Source organism: Astatotilapia calliptera, chromosome 14, assembly GCF_900246225.1.
Source record: "Astatotilapia calliptera chromosome 14, fAstCal1.2, whole genome shotgun sequence".
Classification (NCBI taxonomy): Eukaryota; Metazoa; Chordata; class Actinopteri; order Cichliformes; family Cichlidae; genus Astatotilapia; species Astatotilapia calliptera.
The window spans coordinates 5388446-5407417 of record NC_039315.1 but is presented as its reverse complement, the minus strand read 5'-3'; the positions used below and the strand labels follow the sequence as shown (position 1 = coordinate 5407417).

The window sequence follows — 18972 nt, the reverse complement described above, 5'->3', positions numbered from 1 at the left end:
CATAGTTACATTTTTGAAAAGGCAATTTAAAAGAGAGAGCACAATTTTGGGGGGAATTTCAAGGCACCGGTGTTTGTTTGTTGATTTTTTTATGTATAATGACCACATACAAACTACTTTAATCTTAGGTGGGTCAGACCAATGAAACTCTGCTTCCTGTCGGCTCAAGGAACTTTTTTACACATTTAATCGCTGCGATATCTTAATATAAGAAAAAGAAGATGCATTTCAGCAGTGCGTGTCAGTTTTTTGACATGATAAAAATAATGATGCTGTGGTAAATTAAAGAAATATGTCAGCAGAACTCTCTGGTTCAAATTGGAAGAAACTGTAAAAGTAAAGTAAAACTTTACTTCACTGACTGTCCTTAATTGGAATTTTACTGCTGTGTAACCATGGTTTAAAAAAACCCCCACAAAACAAAACAAAAACAAAAACCCAGAAATGTCTAAATAAACATTTTCCAAAGCATCCAGTGGACTCGATTATAGTCTTTGGCGGCCTGATTCTGATCCTTATCTCTACTCTGCTCTACTCTACTCTACTCTACTCTACTCTACTCTGCTCTACTCTACTCTGCTGTCTCCTTTACTCCTTTCATTCAAGTATCATGTTTAACAGTTCTTGGTAAAAGGGAGGTGTGGTAGTTGTGCAGAAAGGGGCGTGCCTGTACAGTAAGGAAGTGGATTCTGATTGGATGATATGACCTGATTTCTCTCCTCTCCTCTACTGTCTCCTTTACTCCTTTCATTCTGCTGATGTATCATGTTTCTAACAGTTCTTGGTAAAAGGGAGGCGTGGTAGTTGTGCAGAAAGGGGTGTGCCTGGACAATAAGGAAGTGCATTCTGATTGGATAATATGACCTTTCAGGCTGAGCTAAAAGTTTGCAGAGTGAAGGAGGAAGTCCGTGTGTTGGTGTGGCTTTGGACAGGAGAAGAATCGCTCTGACTGCTCACCAGTGTTGACGTTTAGTGTAACGGAAACCTTGCAGACATGAAGAAATCACCCAGGTAATTTGCTGCTTTACAATGAGTAGTCAATGATTGACTAGAATTGAGTAGAAGCAGACTTTAAGCAGAGATGGTATATTTGGGAATCATTTGAAAGGCAAAGACATGCTAATTACGACCTAAGTTGTTTGCATGTCATAAAGGAAACTGTGTAGCTTTAAACCTTGGATGGCTGGTTGGTATCTCCATTATGGAAAATGAATACACAGCTTTTATAAAGAGAGGTACTTGTTTTTGTTACAACTAGTCCCTCAGCTGCAGTTTAAATGAAAAGAAAATTAAATACAGTTTTTATTGGTAGGTAAATGCATTCAGGCTTTACCCTCTGAAATGCTTGGTTGTTTTCACTCCAAACAAAGTCAGCAGTCAGTGCTTAGGTTCGAAGACATTCAGGGGAAGTGGTGCTGCTTTTTGAAACCGTTGTCACGCAAACCATTAGATGCAGTCGGGTTCTCTGTCTGCAGGGCTGTGGGGAGGGGCAGCTGCATGGTTACATGAATAAAACAACAAAGCTTGATGAGTTCATCGACCATGAGCCTAATGGCAAGGGGCAGGTCTTATGAAAAAATGCTAAACTGTGTGATACTTTGAGTTTTAAATGTTTGGTTCAAACAAATATGAATAAGGTGAGTTACAAATGCTTATTTATTTAGCTAACATTCACATAACAACCGCATTCAAAGTAAAAACCATCTATCTGGCTGTTGTGAAAATATTTATTTTCCTGAAGTGTATTTCTTTATTACAAACTCATTACATTATGCAAATGCTAAACCATTTTAGGCGTAAGCTGCTGTTTTGGCTGCTAATGAACATTTCTGCCTGGTTATGAAACGCACACAGACAGATGGGACTCAGTGAATGTGATGTGACATCGGACCAGTCGCTCTGTACTCAGCAGATCTGTCGGCTAACTCATTATTCTGTTAAACCTGACTGACTCTGACAGCAGATCAGACAGAGCTCCTGCTTTACTGGACACCCTGAACTTCAACAAGAATATTACACATGTTCAGGTTTTACAAAGTACCCGTCATCATCTGCTCTACTTTAATTTGCTACTGAGCTTGGTGCACTTTTATATACTAATTAATTTTCAAGTTTTCCAAATTAATTCATTGATTTCCGAAACAAGTTAAAAGTAGCTAATTGAGCATCAATTCAAAATGCTACTAAGACTTTTGTTTTGTAATCCTCTGTAGCATTATGACCAGAGATGGGAAGCTGTGGGACTGATGTTACCATTATCAATTCTGCACAGCTTGCAGAAACATTGATAACATTGATTGAACATCCTGCTCTACATGCAGCAAACATACTGAGCATGTGTCTGATTGGAGAGGACTATTTTGCACCACATTGAACCAGTTTAACATCAATGTGTCTGTCTTTATTTTCATATAATAAGTCATTTCAAAGTTAGGGTAGCACGAGTATTGTACAGGGTTTGCATACACTACGGAAAAGGAAAAGATTCATATCACGTTCAGTCTGTCATCTCCTTTTTGTGTTTGTATCACTTGGATCTAGAATGCATTACATGGAAAAACTGTGCCTTCCTTCTTGCTTTTTGAGGTTTATAATTTTACAGGAAATCTGAAGTTGGTTAGATGAAACTCTAATGATTGTTAGAATCAGAATAAAGCATAACATTGGATTAAAAATGCAGATTTTTCTTATTTTTCTTCCTCCCCTTTTGCTATCTGGACACTGTCTGATGCCTCATAAGTGTCAGAGTTGATTAGTTTATGACTAAAACAAAATACACTAATGTATTTTGCGCACAAGTGAAAATATGAAGAAAGTCAACTATGTTCATGTCTATTGTTATAGCTGCTGCAGTACTTAAGTCCTAATTGAGCAGGAAATGGATGCATGCACTCTTGACCGCTCCCACCACTCCCACCACAGTTCAGGGGGATGAGTCCCATTACTCGGACCACAACATCTTCTGCCTCCCTGTGTGCATCACTCTAATCTCCCAGATGGATGGAACTAGTACTTAAGAGTTCCTATAAGAAAGAGAGAAGGTGTCTCTTGTAAACAGCAAAAAATGATAACCAAACAAATGCTCTTTGCAAGTTTGATCTGCAGGAGTAAAAATATCCGTTTATTATTTCAAACCACTAAGTTTAGGATAAAATATCCTGATTTTGTTGCTTGCAAAAAGTGGTTAAAGTTCAATATATTCAAAGTGACAAGTGGCCCAGCACAAAAATGTCGGTCCTTTTAATCTTTCTGCAGATGCACCGGTGCTCATTAGTGCCCTCTGGTTCTTACAAGAACCCTTTGTGTTTTCAGAGAGCCCACAGAAAAGGCCAACTACACCCTCGGTGCTGCATGTTAATGAGAGGTCTGTTTGTGCGTTCCCTCTGCCTGGAAACCCGGTGACTAGTGACGGCCGCTGCCGTTGGGTTGTAGAGGCAGAGTTATGAGCCCTGTCCGGCTGCCAGTTGCGCAGCATGGACCGCCATAATTACAGGTTCTGGATCAATTGTGTTCTGTTATTGGCCAGAGCCATGCCACGCCTCATCTTCCTGGCAGACCACACTTACACATGCACACAAACAGAAACACATGCTCGCAGTTCAAGGAACAAACAGGGCTTTATGTGGTTGCTTTAAAGAGCCGAAACCCCTCCTGGTCGCCTCTAACTGCCCAGAGACACAACAGACGCCACACAGGCCCTCGGATGACTCGTCTGTTTGCTCTGCTGTCCTTTAATCTTCTTCAAACACACACGCAGGCTCTCATCTCATTTTCCTGTTTTCTTTTTGCATAGGTCCCTTGTTCACATTGTAACGAACCTATAAAAGAAATCTCAAATCATTGTTTCAGTTGACCCGTAAGCTTAGAGAGCTATTGATATGTCTCAATACTGTCAAGATTTTATTTAGTAAACTCCCCATTAAACAAATATCAGGATACACACGGCACAGCCTGGGGTCTTTTCATGTTTGTATGCCGCAGTCTTTCCCACTCACTCAGTTTCTTTATGTGTTACTTTCATAATGCAGCCTTGGTAAAGCTTCTTTTTGTCAACTAGTCTGGTTTTTTTGTTTTTTTTTGTTTTTTTTTTAACCGACCCACCAGGTATGGAGGTTTCATGCTTTCAGGTTTTCCCTCTGTGGTGTTAACAATTCTTTTGAAAGCCTTCAGGGAGTTTCCTCATATTTGACATAAATGTTCAAAGAGGTAGTGATTAGAATATGTGGCAAAATGTCTCCTCACAAAACGCATATCACCAGGAACCAAAAGATAGCTTGTGTCCAAAATCATTCACCTAATGTGGAACTACTGGAAAAATGAAAAAGGTTGAAAAAGACACATTCCAGGTTTTTGTTTGTTTGTTTTTCTTAGTCATACTCCTCCTACAGATCCATGCATAACAGATCAAGGCTGGATAACTTAATAAGTACAGCAAATAAATGGATATTGTATTGAAATTATTAGTGAGTACTCAGGGTTTCAGACCAGCCATGTGTGGTTGGTGATGATCTTCAGTGCCTGCTTATTACGTTCTTCCCTTATGAGCCTGAACAGATATTGGATTTAAACCTAAATCTAAACTAACTTTGCTATAGTAAGATGTTGATTCTAGTTTGAGTGGTTTATCTTTGTTTATCTGTGAACCTGAGACAAATGTTCTGTGTCACTGCAGTTTTCCTCATAGTACTCTTCTGTATTATATGACTTGCTCTGTGGTTGTACAATAAATCTACATGAGAAGAAGTGTGTTCGCTGCTGTTATTTGTTTGCCTGTGTTTCCATAGAAATACTCAGAAAAGTCAAGCACGTCTTTCTTGATTCGCTTGTTGCTTTGCGAGGACCAAACATCCATTTCCCTCTTATCGTATCAAGCCTTACCTTTATTGCTGTTGCCATGGTGACATCCAGCTGTCAGCCGAGGCAGCGCTTCAACATCCCGATTGGTTGATAGCATCCAGACAGGTTAGGTTGAGTTCTCAGCATGCGCTGAAATGCTTGGCAGGCAGTTCTGATTGGGTGACAGCAGATTCAGGGACATCTGCAGCTCTCGCTGATGTGGCAGGTTTTGATTGGCAGGTCTAATCACGGATCCTGGCAGAGTGGCTGACTCGCCGGTTGTCATTTTTACTTGTAAATGCATTTAGCTTGTCTGTGTGGCATCTTTTAATTCTGACCACTGCGATGCTTCTCTGTCACACTGTTTCACATCTGCCGTGTGTTTAACTGATAGGCGCTGACACTGTCTGCGAATACAAGTGGACTTCTGTTTGCTTTGTGTCTGCTGACTCGTCTTTACAAACCTGTTTACACAGCAGAACTAGCAAGTTGGAAAGTTTTAGGCATCAAAGATAATGTTAAAGAAATGTGTATCAACTTGCCCGGCCCGGGGCAAATACAAGCTACTTTGTTGTTTGCTTTATTTGTTTCGCCAAGTTGAGGATAAAAGAAATTCATCAAATTTTTATCAAACCAGCCTTTCAGTATCAGGTCTTCTGGTCCTCTGTGTATCCAGGCCTGTTACTTACTATTCCCAGGTGATAGTTTATATTCATATTCTAGGAATATAAGAAATGAACCTTTAAATCCTAATCAAACCTTTAAGACCAGTCGCTGTGTTTGATAACTGTGAACCACAACAAAGCCGCACGATTTATACCCCAATTCCTGTTTTGTTTTATGTTTTTTCTATGAATGTTCAAAGAAAATTAATCTGTTAGATATTCTTTGATATGTTTTTTGACACGGCATGAGTTTGACCAGACTACTGGTCAAAGCCATCCATCCTATGAATGACCTACCCGCAGAAATCTCTACAGCACCACTATTTCTTTTCTCAGGTGAAGACGTTATTTACATTAAAGTGTGCCATACTGCATCGTAGCTATAATCGTATGCACCAGATCTGATCTTTCCAGTTCCTGCCTCAACTGTCAGCTGGTTGTTGACATGTCTGGGCTGATTGAAAGCTCCTCAGGCCTCTGCTTATAGTCCTTGCCATCAGTGGTGCAGTTTCTAAAATAATCTAAGGAGTGTAAATAATCACTTTTCTCAAAGGTCATACTGGAAATGTTGCGTGTCAGGTATGACTCGTTTTGTTAAAAATATGCTTTTCACTTTGCACATTTTAGGTCTTATAGTATTTAGTGTGAATGTAATATTCAAACAGGATTTCTAAATAAATGGGTCTAAATCCTGTCTTCAGACTACATCATCTGATCCTCTGAAGGCGAAAAGTTGTGCACATCTTTGGACATGTGTGGTACACTCTGTGTGTGTCTGCCCTCTATTTTCAATTAACTGTGGGTAAGAGATGTAGCATGAGTAAATAATTTATAAAGACATAATATACCCACCTCTCAGCACTTTCGGAAAATGATTGTAACCTTCATGCTGTTTATCGTGTAATGTGCAAAATAATATTAATTGAACACCATTTTTCTTTTTGTGTTCCAGCAAATCCAAAGAATGCACTTTCAATGCAGGTAAAATAAAATTTTAATCCCACCATTGCTTTGCTTTTGTCTGTACTGTTCTGTGTGTGTGTGTGTGTGTGTGTGTGTGTGTGTGTGTGTGTGTGTGTGTGAGATAATTGCGTTAGCTGTTATGTCTCAGCCTCCAATTACTGTCACACTTTAATTTGCTGTAAAGGGGATGAGCAGCCTCTCATGTGTGAAAGTCAATTAGGCTTCAGGAGTCCTCGAAGAACTCTTGAAGGATTCTTCTGACTGTCATTTCAAAGAAATGCATTTTCTCATTAGAGATAGTGATGTCCCATTTTAATTATTTTAGAGGATGTTGGAAATGCAGAGGATCTCCCATTAAGATGAGTACGAGACTACTGGAGATTTTGAATACGTTGTAAAACAAAAGATCTGTAATTGCTGGAAAGTGTTTAAGCATGTGAAGCTGTTTGTCTGTTTATACATTTTCCCATTAATATATATTTAACAAGCAAAAATGTGACATCTTTTTAAGCACTGGTAAATTGTGAGGTGGTGTGCTGTTTTGCTATTTTACGTCGTTGTTTTTTTTCTGTTGGACATTTATGCAAATTAGGTCAAATTAATTAAACTTATGCCTCATTGCATGCAAGACTTTATATGAAAAGATAATCGTCTACATGCAAGGAAGCAGCTATGAAAGTTTTATGCTGCGTTACTGTATCCTTGTTACATTTTATACCAGCAAATTGCTTTTTATTCAATTAAAAAAAAAAAAAAGGTATAAACTTTATATTACATGGATTTAAAGTCTTTTAGAAAAACTTCAGCAACACTTGCATACAACAAATTTTCCAGTTTTAGTCCTGTCTGTATTCTGAAAGGATTTTTTGTGAGAGGCTGTTAACAATATTTCCTCATTTCCATTTTGAAGTCTTAATGTGCCACCAAAGAGACATGATAATTATGAAGCTGGCTTTATTCAGTGTTTAATTTTCTCTTCTGAAGCATGCAAAGTAGCACAAATTTAGAGAGAGATGGCCTCGTATGCATATTTAATCACAAAGTGTCTGAAAATTTATACCAAGCACCAAAGAAGGAAAAATTATTCTGATGTCAGGTGTTGAGTTGGGAGGTTTCTAGACTTCCTGCTGCGTCCGCTGTCTTCAAATTGGCATTACTGGGGTGAAACTTGAAGTATTTCAGTCAATTATGTTCTTACTGACACAAAATCATTTTGGTTATAAAGTTAGTAAAAAATGCTGTCAAAGCTAGAGAGGGTGATGGTACAGAGGTCAAAACTAGTGTTACTTTGTCCTTCTCTCTTTCTTTAACTGGTGATCTTGCTTTTCCTCCCTCCCTCTTTAACTGCAGAGGACAGCTACGTGAGGATGTTCCTCCGCGGCCGTCCCGTCACCATGCACGTCCCAGACCAGCAGAAGGGGACTTACAGCCTTGACCAGAAGGTGGCGCTGCCTGACCATAAGCTCAAACTGCAGTGGGTGTATCCTTGATCCAGACAGAGAGAAATTAAGAAGTACACGAACAGTTTACTTAAAGATTCGGATGGTTTAGATATTTAAAATATCTGATTAATAGACTCAGGCTAGCGTTACTTTATTTTTAGGTTTATTTAGATTTATTCTGCTGTGATTCATACAACATGCAACTGTCTGTGGCTCACCAATCAACCTGTTAGACCATATAAACGTAATGGACGTGACCTCCGGTGTGGGAGTACATTTTTCTAATATAACTAATAACTAATGATCATATCTTCTGTTTTCACAGCTGTTCTGACACATATTTGTCTGTAAGATAAATAATAGGGGTGAAAGCACAAACTGTATCTCTGAAAACCAAGAAATTACAAAAAATAAGATTTGGTGTTTCTAAGTTATCTTAGTAAGAAGCATCAACAAAATATATAAAATAAAATTGCTGAATATTCTGGTAATCCTGTCCAGCATCAGCCATCTTCCTTAATCTAACCGTGGTCCAGTTATGGCTACCGTGGTCGTGACTGCCGCTCCAACCTGTACCTGCTTCCCACGGGAGAGATTGTCTACTTCAATGCTTCAGTGGTGGTGCTGTACAACACAGAGGAGCAGCAGCAGAGACACTACCTGGGCCACAACGATGACGTCAAATGGTGAGAAAACAGCAGGCTGATGAGAGCAGCCATTAAAGTGTTTTAATCTTTACAGAGACTGTGCATTTTCCTGCATCATCTCTGCTTTCCTCATTTACTCTAAGTCTTGTAAACAGATCCCGTTTGATCAAAAGCTGTGTTTAACTAACACACCGTGATATAGATGGTTTTGTTTAAACAGACTCACTTGATGTTATGTCTTTTCATACAGAAGAACTAACATAACAATCATCATTCAAATGAATAAAAACTAGAGGAAACCTCTTTAAACAGTAAAAATGAAGCTAAAATGAGCAAATCTCCTCCCAAAAGAAATTAAAATGAAAAGAAAATGTAAAAAAGCAAAACTCTATTCGACCCCACACGTGAGACAAAGAGAGAAACGAGCTGCTCAGAAGTTGTTTTTGTTTTTGCGTAACACGTCATCGACAGCTTCTGTGTTTACCATCAGTGAAATTTGTGCTGTACGTAATGAGCACCAGTTGACATCCTGTGCCTGGAGACACTGGGATGTAAACATTAAGGCCCCCTGGGGCATGCTGGGAAAGCTACTCCGCTCTGCAGGGAAACAATCGTGCTCTCCTCTCCCACGCCGTCACGTGGAATCCGCCTCTTCACGTTGTCATTTTTTTTGTGTTTTAGAAATGCAAACTATGATTCACATTGAAATAAATATTGTATATTTGTTTTTATTGACTTGGAAAATGTGAGTCAATCGGTTTGTTTATATGGCTGTTGTTTATACGTGTCAAGTGTCTATAACGTGCTTCTGAAAAATACTCGAGATTTCCTGTAAAAGTCAGAGACCAGAGAAAACGGCGTGTGTCACGATAAACATTTTTAAAGGCATCGTGTGAAAGAAGCAGAATGAATGAGAATTAATAATCACAAAGCCACAAATATAATTAATATTTTCTCATATCTTCTTAGCCTGAGTGTGCATCCTGACATGGTTACCATAGCAACAGGACAAGTGGCTGGAAACTCTAAAGATGGAAAGGTACTGCGAGCATCTCCAATCCTGCCGTAGCGTTGTCTCCTAATCACTAAATATGAAACTGAAAGAGCTTTAAAACTTCAAATAAAGTTTTGTTTTGTTTTTTGTGGAAACCAGAAGAAGGTTTGATATGAATCAAACAACTTTACTATGTCTCCTCTTTTTTTTGTGTGTGTTTGTTCAGCTGCTGGCTCCCCATGTTCGCGTCTGGGATTCTGTGAGCCTCAACACGCTCCATGTGCTTGGAACGGGAGTGTTCGATAGAGCGGTCACCTGTGTGGCTTTCTCAAAGTCGGTAAGGAGCGTCTCACCCTTTTACACTAGAGGTGTCAACATCATTCTAGTTCAGGGAATTACACCAATGAATAATGACCTCTAAAGAAAAAGGGGATGCATTTGGAGGTGTTTTATTTTAGTGTAAAGACATATATTCCCCTAAAACTTCACATTTAATCAGCCAACTATTTATGTGTCTCAGTTTTTCTACATCCATCATCTACGTCAGTCGGTGTCATAAATCACAGGCTTAACAACGTTACTTGAGTGTGTTTTGGCAGGCGATGGTTAATGTCTTTGTCAGTAAGAAGCCCGTTAAACTGATGAGTCATAGTTCTGGCTCAGATATAATCAATGCTTTAGTCAGCCAGACTCATGATGTGATCTATATATAACACTGCAAGTGTAATGCTTCCTGCAAAATATAATACAATCCCAATAACTATGCACTTATCCAAATACCCAGTTTTTACACAAGTCATTCAGGCCCCTTTCTATGTTTTCATGCTTTATTAAGATTTAATCAGTTATTTATTCATTCATTCATTCACCAGAATGGCGGCACCTTCCTTTGCGCTGTGGATGATGCCAACGATCACATCTTGTCAGTCTGGAACTGGCAGAAGGAGAAGCAGCTGGCTGAAGTCAAGGTATGGCCACCTGAGTCTGATCTCATTCATACAGCTGTATCATTATTGATCTCCTGGTTTTAAATTTTTTTGATAACATGCATGGATGAACGATTTTAATGGTATGCTTTCATGAACGTAGCAAATAGAATGAAACAATAGCTTCCTGGCTTCTGTCCCTGCAGTGCTCCAATGACTCTGTGCTGGCCGCTGTGTTTCATCCCATGGACACCAACCTGATTGTTACCTGTGGAAAATCTCACATCAACTTCTGGACCATGGAGGGGAACACTCTCACCAAGAGACAGGGCCTGTTTGAGGTATCGCAACTATACACAAGTTGTTTGTTCTTAAAACCCTGCTGTATATTTAGTTTTATTTCTTAAGGTGCAGTCTATGACAGCAGTCTTTTCTGTAGTCCTTGAAATCCTTATTTGTCTGGCTTTGTAGAAACACGAGAAACCAAAGTATGTGTTGTGTGTGGCATTCGCTGAGAATGGAGACGCCATCACAGGAGACTCCAGTGGGAACCTCTACATCTGGGCCAAAGGTACGATCAAAGTGAAAGTTCTGATCCAGCTTTTCTTTTTTTTTTCTTTTCTTTTTTGACAAAATTTAGAGATTCAATCGCCAATCACAGAAATCCTGGCTGCTTGAATTAACGAAGGTTTGAACACGTTTATATTCATATATGATTGTTTCAATAAAACAGGAATAACAGAACATAAAATTAAGCATTTGTGGATACAGCTAACAAAAAAGAAAAAAAACAAAGGGAAACACAAAAACTGGTTACATTGAATACAAAACAGAACTTCTCACGTTAGAACATAGGTTAAAAAAATTAACAAAACTCCAGAACTCTGAAGGGTCGATTGGTACTAACAAAACCTTTCCTTGCAAACGACACTAAGTTAGCAGCAACACAACTGAGCTTCACATTCCCATTAACACAGTAAAGTTGTAGGTCATCGGCCCTCGATGGAATAAGCAAATCTGTTAGTCAACAGGAACATCCTTAAATTGAAAGTTAGAGAAGTTTGTCAGAAAAAGACCCCAGATTTTACCAAATGTGCCCTTTTAATTCTGGGTGGATCTTTTCAAGACTGAGACACGACATAAGATCAGCAAGCCACTGATAATGGGGGGTGGGGCATCTGACATAGATACGGCAGTCTGGATTTTAAATGAAATCATTCATTTATCATTACTGTGAAGCACAAATGTAAAGAGGCAGGATATCTGCTGCTCACTCTCTGATTCCCTGTGTCGTCTGACAGGTGGTACCCGCATCAGCCAGGTGGTGTCAGCGGCGCACGAAGGCGGCATTTTCTCAGTGTGTGTTCTCAAGGACGGCACCATGGTGTCTGGAGGGGGGAAAGACCGCAAGGTGGTGCTGTGGGACCACGATTACAGAAAAAAGGCAACGATGGAGGTGAGCGAATTCTCCTCTGAGGGGAAATCGGAGGTCGTGAAACTTCTGTGGAACCCACTTAAATATTATTTTAAACTTTTCTCAGTTTAGTGATTAAACTGTCAGTGGGTGTCTCTTGTGTTGCAAGTAAAGAACTCCAAAAAAAAGTTTTATTACTTAATGTTTTGAATATTGTGCTTTCTTTGACTCTGTGCTGCATGTGTGTGTCCAGGTGGGAGAGTCCTTCGGTCCTGTTCGTGCTCTGGCTGAAGGTAAACCCGGAGAACTCTTTGTTGGAACCACCAAGAATGCAATCATCAGAGCTGCCTTCCCTGATACATTAACACCTATTGTGCAGGTACATGCTGATAACATTCACAGGCTGACTACTAACAAATATTTTAACTTTATGCATGCTGCATTTTAAATAAGAAATGATATGATGTGCTACAGGGTCACACCGATGAGCTGTGGGGTCTGGACATCCATCCCACCATGGAGCAGTTTGTTACCTGCTCACAGGACAAACAAGTTCACCTCTGGGATGCCCACTCCCACCAGCCCCTGTGGAGCAAGACCATCGAGGTGAGGAAGATTTTTGTGAATGAAGACAGCGTTAGGGACTGAGCTTCCCGTTCAATCACAAGTACTAAATAACAAGTATGCCGTCTTCTCTGTGCTTTAGGATCCAGGGAGGTCTGCAGGCTTCCATCCCAGCGGGGCTGTTCTGGCTGTGGGGACCATGACTGGAAAGTGAGCCTTACAGCTGAAACAAGTTAAAATTCAGAAACTGAGCATTGACAAAACATTCACTAACACTGATCTCCTTTAATGCTGGAGATATTAAAGCCTTCCTATTTGGATCCTTGTCATGTGCATTTTCCCAAATCTCTGCCTTGTGTGTTGCAGGTGGTTGGTGCTGGACACTGACACTCGGGATCTTGTTTCTATGCACACAGATGGCAATGAGATCATTTCCAATGTCAAGTACTCTCCGGGTAAAACATCATCTGCTCACCTCGCTGACACAGATCCATAAAATGTTAAAGTTCAGACAAAATTTCATATTTCAGTTCATTGATTTTCTGCTAACTTCACTTTGTGTCTGCAGACGGTAACTTCCTGGCTGTCGCTTCCCATGATAACTTTGTTTACATCTATGCTGTAACTGAAAACGGCCGAAAGTACAGCCGTGTGGGGAAATGCACTGTAAGTAGATGCTCACATGGAGCGCCAGTTGTAAATGTCTGTTTGTAAATGAATTCCCATTCTTACAGTGATCTCTTTTCATAAAATCAGATCGCTAGTGTCTGAAGGCTTAAGTAGTTTATGGAGGTTGAAAAGTGAATTGATATATTGCTGTTCTTTGGATGAGAATTTCACTCAAAATTAACATCAATAACATTAAAAGAGAGTTTTAACAAAAAATGTTCAATCGTCACTCTGCATGATCTGCCTCTTCCCCAGGGACACTCCAGCTTTGTTACCCATGTGGACTGGTCGAAAAACAGCCAGTACCTTGTCACCAACTCAGGAGACTATGAGATCCTCTTCTGTAAGTCATACTTCATGTCTGTTCATGTGCACTTTTAGCTCCACCCTCTGATTTTACTGTCAATATAGGAATCTGGTAAAATATGAAACTCATATCACTGACTTCTCAAAGTTATGTTCATATGTCAAGGAATCTTTTGGGGGGGTTTCTTCGGCTTTTAGGGGAGGCATCCAGTGGTAAACATGTGACCAACATGGACACAGTGCGCAACCTGGAGTGGGCCACCTACACCTGCACTCTGAGCTTCAACACGTTTGGTAGGTTGATAAAACTTTTTAAATTCATCTATTTTATCACACTAGTATTTTGCAATGTTTGCCTGAAGCAAGCGTAGCTCTCACACAGTCGTTTCTTCTTGCGAATTTGTTTTGATGGAGAAGAGCACGGTGTTTTTATGTGGCCGCAGCTAAAAAAACACGAAGTGACTGAAGATGCTGTTCCACTGTCTTCGTCGCCCTCGTGCTAACTCTGCCGCTGGCGCTTTCTTTTTGGTTTTTTTTTGTTTTTTTGGTCTTTTTGTGTCTTGCAGGAATCTGGCCAGATGGAGCAGATGGCACAGACATCAATGCTGCGTGCAGGTCACATGATGGATCCCTGCTGGCCTCTGCTGATGACTTTGGCAAAGTGCACTTGTTCTCCTTCCCCTGCTCTCAACCAAGGGTCAGTCATGTTAACTCACAGTGACAAACACAAAGCACATCAGAGCCGGGGTCTGCGTGTTTGTATGCTCGTGTTGAAATTTGTTCCACTTCGCAGACACGCTGACTTTCAACACTGCCAGAACTACGTAGCTATGGTGTTTGTCTCTCAACTGCATTGTGATTAAGTTTTAATGAACACTGGGGAAACCCAATGAAAGCTCAGCAGAAATAACAGAATACCTTATCATTATCAGGCCTGTAATGTGCACAATGTCTGCCAGGTGTTTATATTGTGCTCACAAACCGTTGCAGGCTGTTAGACACCTTTTTTACAAGTTTTCAGTTAAAGCCTTCTAAACTGGGGCTGTAAACTAAATTGTCCATTAAGACAAACTGGCTGCCATTAGAGCAGAAAATCACAAGCTGTAAAAAGTTACAACATATTTTAAACAGATTTGGAATGAAAATGAGTGTTTTAGTGGCTTAAACCAGACAGTTGTGTTTCATGAACAGCTGGTACGAATGTAAAACCCCCCACATTATACATTTGTTTTTCATTGCAAATAACCTTCATGATTATTGAAACTTAGAAGGTTCATGAGGTGATTTATGTGACCAAGAAGGTTAACGTTGTTTAAAGAAGATAATTTTCTTCTCCAGTAGTTTATATTTGGTATTATTGGTATTGGACCGCTGTTCCTGTAGCTTCCATGCAAATAAATCTAAAGCTGCAATAAGAGCCCCCGTCAAGAGGAGAGCATGGATTCGTAGATTAAATAAGTCAGGCTCCTATTGAATCAATGGAGTTGAGGTCGAGATGGGTTGCAAAGTGGCTTGCAGGGGCAGCAGCAGCTCTAGCAAGACTACAGCAGCTGAAATAACTTCCCATATGAGATTGTTCAACTTTATCTGAGTAAGATGTCACTGGCTATGATGCACACAAATTTACACATGCATAAACAAGAAAAAGAAAAGGGTTACTATTAACAATGGAGAACTTAAACTCTGTTATTGCTCTTGGACTCTACTAGAGAATCTTTGCTTGAGTCACAGTTCAAAATAAAACTTTTGTATCTTGTACTTGGTTAAGCACCTCAGTTCATCCTGAGTCTGGAAGGATCAGTTTTAGCTCCTCCTTCCTTAGGTCAACTCTCTTATGATTGGCTGCCCCTGACAAAAGGGAAGGTTTGAACTGCAGGTGATTGGGGATTATTATGACTATATTATCATTTGCTCTCCATGACATCTTACAAAGCACAGAGTAGGATGAAACCGAGCATTTAGTGCAGTAATGTATCCACCAGGTTAACAGTGCATATAGTTTATACATCCTTCAAATAAAGAAAACCGTGAAACTTTCATTTAAAATTCCCAAAAGAGCATGTTGTTCACTTTTAATTAATTACTCCTTAACTTTTTTTTTTTGTCCTGCTTTGCTTTGTTATCCAGGCTCCAAGTCAAGAATACGGTGGCCATAGCAGTCACGTGACCAACGTTGCCTTCCTGCACGATGACAGTCACCTGATCTCCACTGGTGGGAAGGACACCAGCATCCTGCAGTGGGTGGTTGCCTAGGCAAAATTATACACCTGCATCTCTGACTTCCACTGGAATCCTGTCTGACCCTCGTCACATCTTCTTCACCTCATCTTTATCCTCGGGCTACCACGGGGCAGCAGCTCCTCTGTGCCTACTGGAATTTAAAAAAGTAAAGAAAAGAAAAAATGCACCACCGTAACTTGAGAAACCCAGAGATGTGACACCAAATGAGTATCACTGGAATAGTTTAAAGTGTACTGCTGTTTCTTATAGACTGTAGAGAAATTACTTGTTGTAATGGAGGAAATTACTAACTTTTACCATTACAAAAAATAAATAAATAAATCAACTACTGCAAATCCACCTCATCTGACAACACAATAAATCTGCAATTTTTCCATTAATACTAACTGGGCCTGAACTCTTTCAACCCTTTAAAGGGAAGTACATCTGTTCTAAATTACAAGCCTGTCAGCAAGGTTAAGATCATGTATACTGCAGTTTGTTAACCATTTTAAATGCATGCAACACAATGAGGGTGAAAGATACATTAAGATTTTAGGGTTTAACATGATGGTATTTTTCAGACGTTGGTTTCCATAAAGTGTACATTTCTTGAAACTTGTTTGGGGTGTATAAACTAACACAATACAAAAATAAAGGAGGCGTGACACGTTGAACTGAGGTACTTAGATAAATTTTTTCATATCAAATTTAAACCAAATTTTATTTAGTGCTGTAAAATATCCATGATTTGTAATAACAGAATTAAAACATGAACCTTTTAGGAGTGCAAGATTTTTTTTTTTTTTCTCCCCCAGGAGTGTGGAGTAGATCCCTGTGAACATGCAGTGATCTTTCCTACACCTGGAAAATCACAGATAAAATTTCAAACTTGTGCAAAGATTAAGTACAGCAACACATGAAGGTGTGATACTCTAAAACCATAAAGAGTGATAAATATTGGCCTGCATTTGAGCAAATTAATATTGCATTAAATGGGTGAAATCTTCCTTTTAAAATGCTTATAATAACCCCTCTGCCTTCTTCTCTTCACTGTTACATCACTCAGCATTTCCATACTCTTAAGGTGCAGATTGTAAGTATAGTACAGATTGCTGTAGGAGATTGTAAACGGTACAAAGTGTCTGTTTTGTCCCGAGCCTTTTGATTTCTCCTTCTACTGCTGGGCTGTTGTGTTTCTGATTGTACTACTACTGTAAATGTGCTGAGATGGCACTAGATGGCGCTACAGCGCAAGAGAATGAGCATGACTTGGGCTCCCCTCCTGTAGATGTTGTCTAAAAGGTCTTTAGAGTAAATATATATTATGCAGTATATCCGAGTGGCTGTGTTATTTTAATATTTAACTGTAACAACGATGGATGTTAGAATTATTATACTCGTGGCACTTTTAGTGATTGACAGCGAGGTAATGTAGGCTGCTGTGCCATGGAAGCTTGGGCTGTGCTTTGCCTTCTTGTTTTGTTAATAAAGTTTTTACCCAAATGCACATGATGCTTTTTTCCCCCCCCCCCCCCTTTATTTCATCAGCCAAAAAGCCGAACATGATGCATTGATGTCAGTGATGTAAATGAATAAAAACTAACACAATATTCCCAAAAGTATTCACTGATCTGCCTTTGAATGCATATGAACTTGAGTGACATCCCATCTTGAATCCACAGGGTTTAATATAGCAGCTTCAACTCTTCTGTGAATCTCCAGAAGTGCATTTTATTCCTACAGAAGCACTTCTGTGAAGACTGCTATTGATGCGGACACATCAAACATGTCTCCGCTCCAGTGGTGGTGTGCTTTACACCACTGCATCCTACGCTTTGCATTGCACTTGGTGATGTAAGGCTTGGATGCAGAGCCGTTCCGTGAAGCTCTCTACCCACTGTACTTGAGCTAATTTGAAGGCCACATGAAGTTTAGAAGTCTATAGCGATTAACTCTCCAGAAAGTTGCAGACCTCCGTGATTTTACATTGCCTACTACAGCTGAGTCGCTGGAATTCTCAATCACTTTGTTAAAATACCGCTAACAGTGGAATATTCAGCAGTGAGGAAAGTTCACGACTGGACTTGTTGCACAGGTGGCATCCTGTCACGGTATCACGCTGAATTAAATGAGCTCCCGAGAGGGACCCATTCGTTTACAAATGTTGCAGAGGCAGTCTGCATGCCTAGTTACGGTACTTGATTTTATACATGTGTGGCCATGGAAGCGACTGGAACAACCATTTACTTGTGCTCCTTCTTCCTGATGCTGCTCTCTGCTAAGATTGCCACATCTGTCACAACTGTGGTCTTCTGTTCCTTTTCAGCCACCACTATGTGTGGTTGGTTGGCCAACAGATGCTTGTCTGTCTGGAATGAAGGTCCTTGTTGTTCTCAACCACCTTTGGGGGCGTCTTCCATCGGGACTAGGGTACTTAGTAGTCCATATGTGGCACAGATGTTCATGTGCACTATCCCAGTCACTTGGTTGTGCCTCTGTGTCAATTAGTGTTCACATAAACAAGCAACTAAATGCAACACATTACTCACCAAGCTCATGATATCAGATTTACATACATTTTCATATGATTAATAACAGATGGAAAATATTTGACATGAATACTGGGATAGTTGAGAGGAAATCAGCAATCAGTGGTATCAGTGGTAATCAGTGATGGTTATTTGCAACAACACTTCCAACATTGTTATGATGTACAGCAGCAATTCTGCAGTTTTTTTACTTTAAAAAGCATGAAATGGAAACCCAAAGAAGATGATTCCAGTGTTTATCCAAAGAACAGCAGAATGCAATAAGCATAGTGACACTGCACTGGTGTTGTCATGACGGTCAAGTTTACCTATATCCAATGTTCCCTTCGTAAGAAGAAACAGGGCACGGTTTATCAAACAGGCCCCAACTGCTGCTGGCACAAATGTACTGTCCTCTTATGAAAAGTGCAGACTCCTTCCTCCATTTCCATTTCCATGTGGCCTAATGCAATCTTCTCTCACAAGGATTCTAAAAAAAATAGTTTAATCTCATTAGAAAACCCAGTCAGCATAGAGAACTCATGGTACTCTTTTCTGTGCTGGTAGGTTCCTAATCTTTATTTTTTTGTGGGTATGCATTTTCATTTTACTATTTTTACGTGTTTAAGGGTTTGTTTGTTTGTTTTGTGTATTTGCATTTGATTGTTTTTAGTTTTTCTCTTGTCTTAGATGTTATTAACTTGAGCCCCACTTTTCCCTACCAACTGTTGCCCAGTAGGTGAGAATGCAACCGGTCTTGAGAGATTTATATTTTTATCAAGTCTTGTTTAAATT

General features: G+C 39.8%; 1 protein-coding gene across 3 annotated transcripts in view; it reads left to right on the top strand.

Moving 5' to 3' along the window:
- The window catches only part of eml2 (EMAP like 2), a 32075-nt gene extending 14816 nt beyond the window's left edge, over positions 1 to 17259 (top strand). For 2 of the 3 annotated variants that reach the window (XM_026191450.1, XM_026191451.1), the window contains exons 5-22: positions 6454 to 6482; positions 7815 to 7944; positions 8443 to 8592; positions 9523 to 9592; positions 9774 to 9884; positions 10420 to 10515; positions 10680 to 10814; positions 10945 to 11044; positions 11775 to 11929; positions 12141 to 12266; positions 12362 to 12493; positions 12594 to 12661; positions 12818 to 12906; positions 13020 to 13117; positions 13376 to 13463; positions 13625 to 13720; positions 13993 to 14123; positions 15554 to 17259. In XM_026191450.1, coding sequence (XP_026047235.1) covers positions 6454 to 6482; positions 7815 to 7944; positions 8443 to 8592; positions 9523 to 9592; positions 9774 to 9884; positions 10420 to 10515; positions 10680 to 10814; positions 10945 to 11044; positions 11775 to 11929; positions 12141 to 12266; positions 12362 to 12493; positions 12594 to 12661; positions 12818 to 12906; positions 13020 to 13117; positions 13376 to 13463; positions 13625 to 13720; positions 13993 to 14123; positions 15554 to 15679 — 1930 coding nt within the window. In that variant the 3' untranslated portion in view covers positions 15680 to 17259. Of the gene's footprint in view, positions 1 to 856; positions 1012 to 6453; positions 6483 to 7814; positions 7945 to 8442; positions 8593 to 9522; positions 9593 to 9773; positions 9885 to 10419; positions 10516 to 10679; positions 10815 to 10944; positions 11045 to 11774; positions 11930 to 12140; positions 12267 to 12361; positions 12494 to 12593; positions 12662 to 12817; positions 12907 to 13019; positions 13118 to 13375; positions 13464 to 13624; positions 13721 to 13992; positions 14124 to 15553 lie in introns of those variants that run through there. The other variant, XM_026191452.1, reaches the window with a different exon arrangement.
- The last annotated feature ends 1713 nt before the right edge of the window (positions 17260 to 18972 follow it).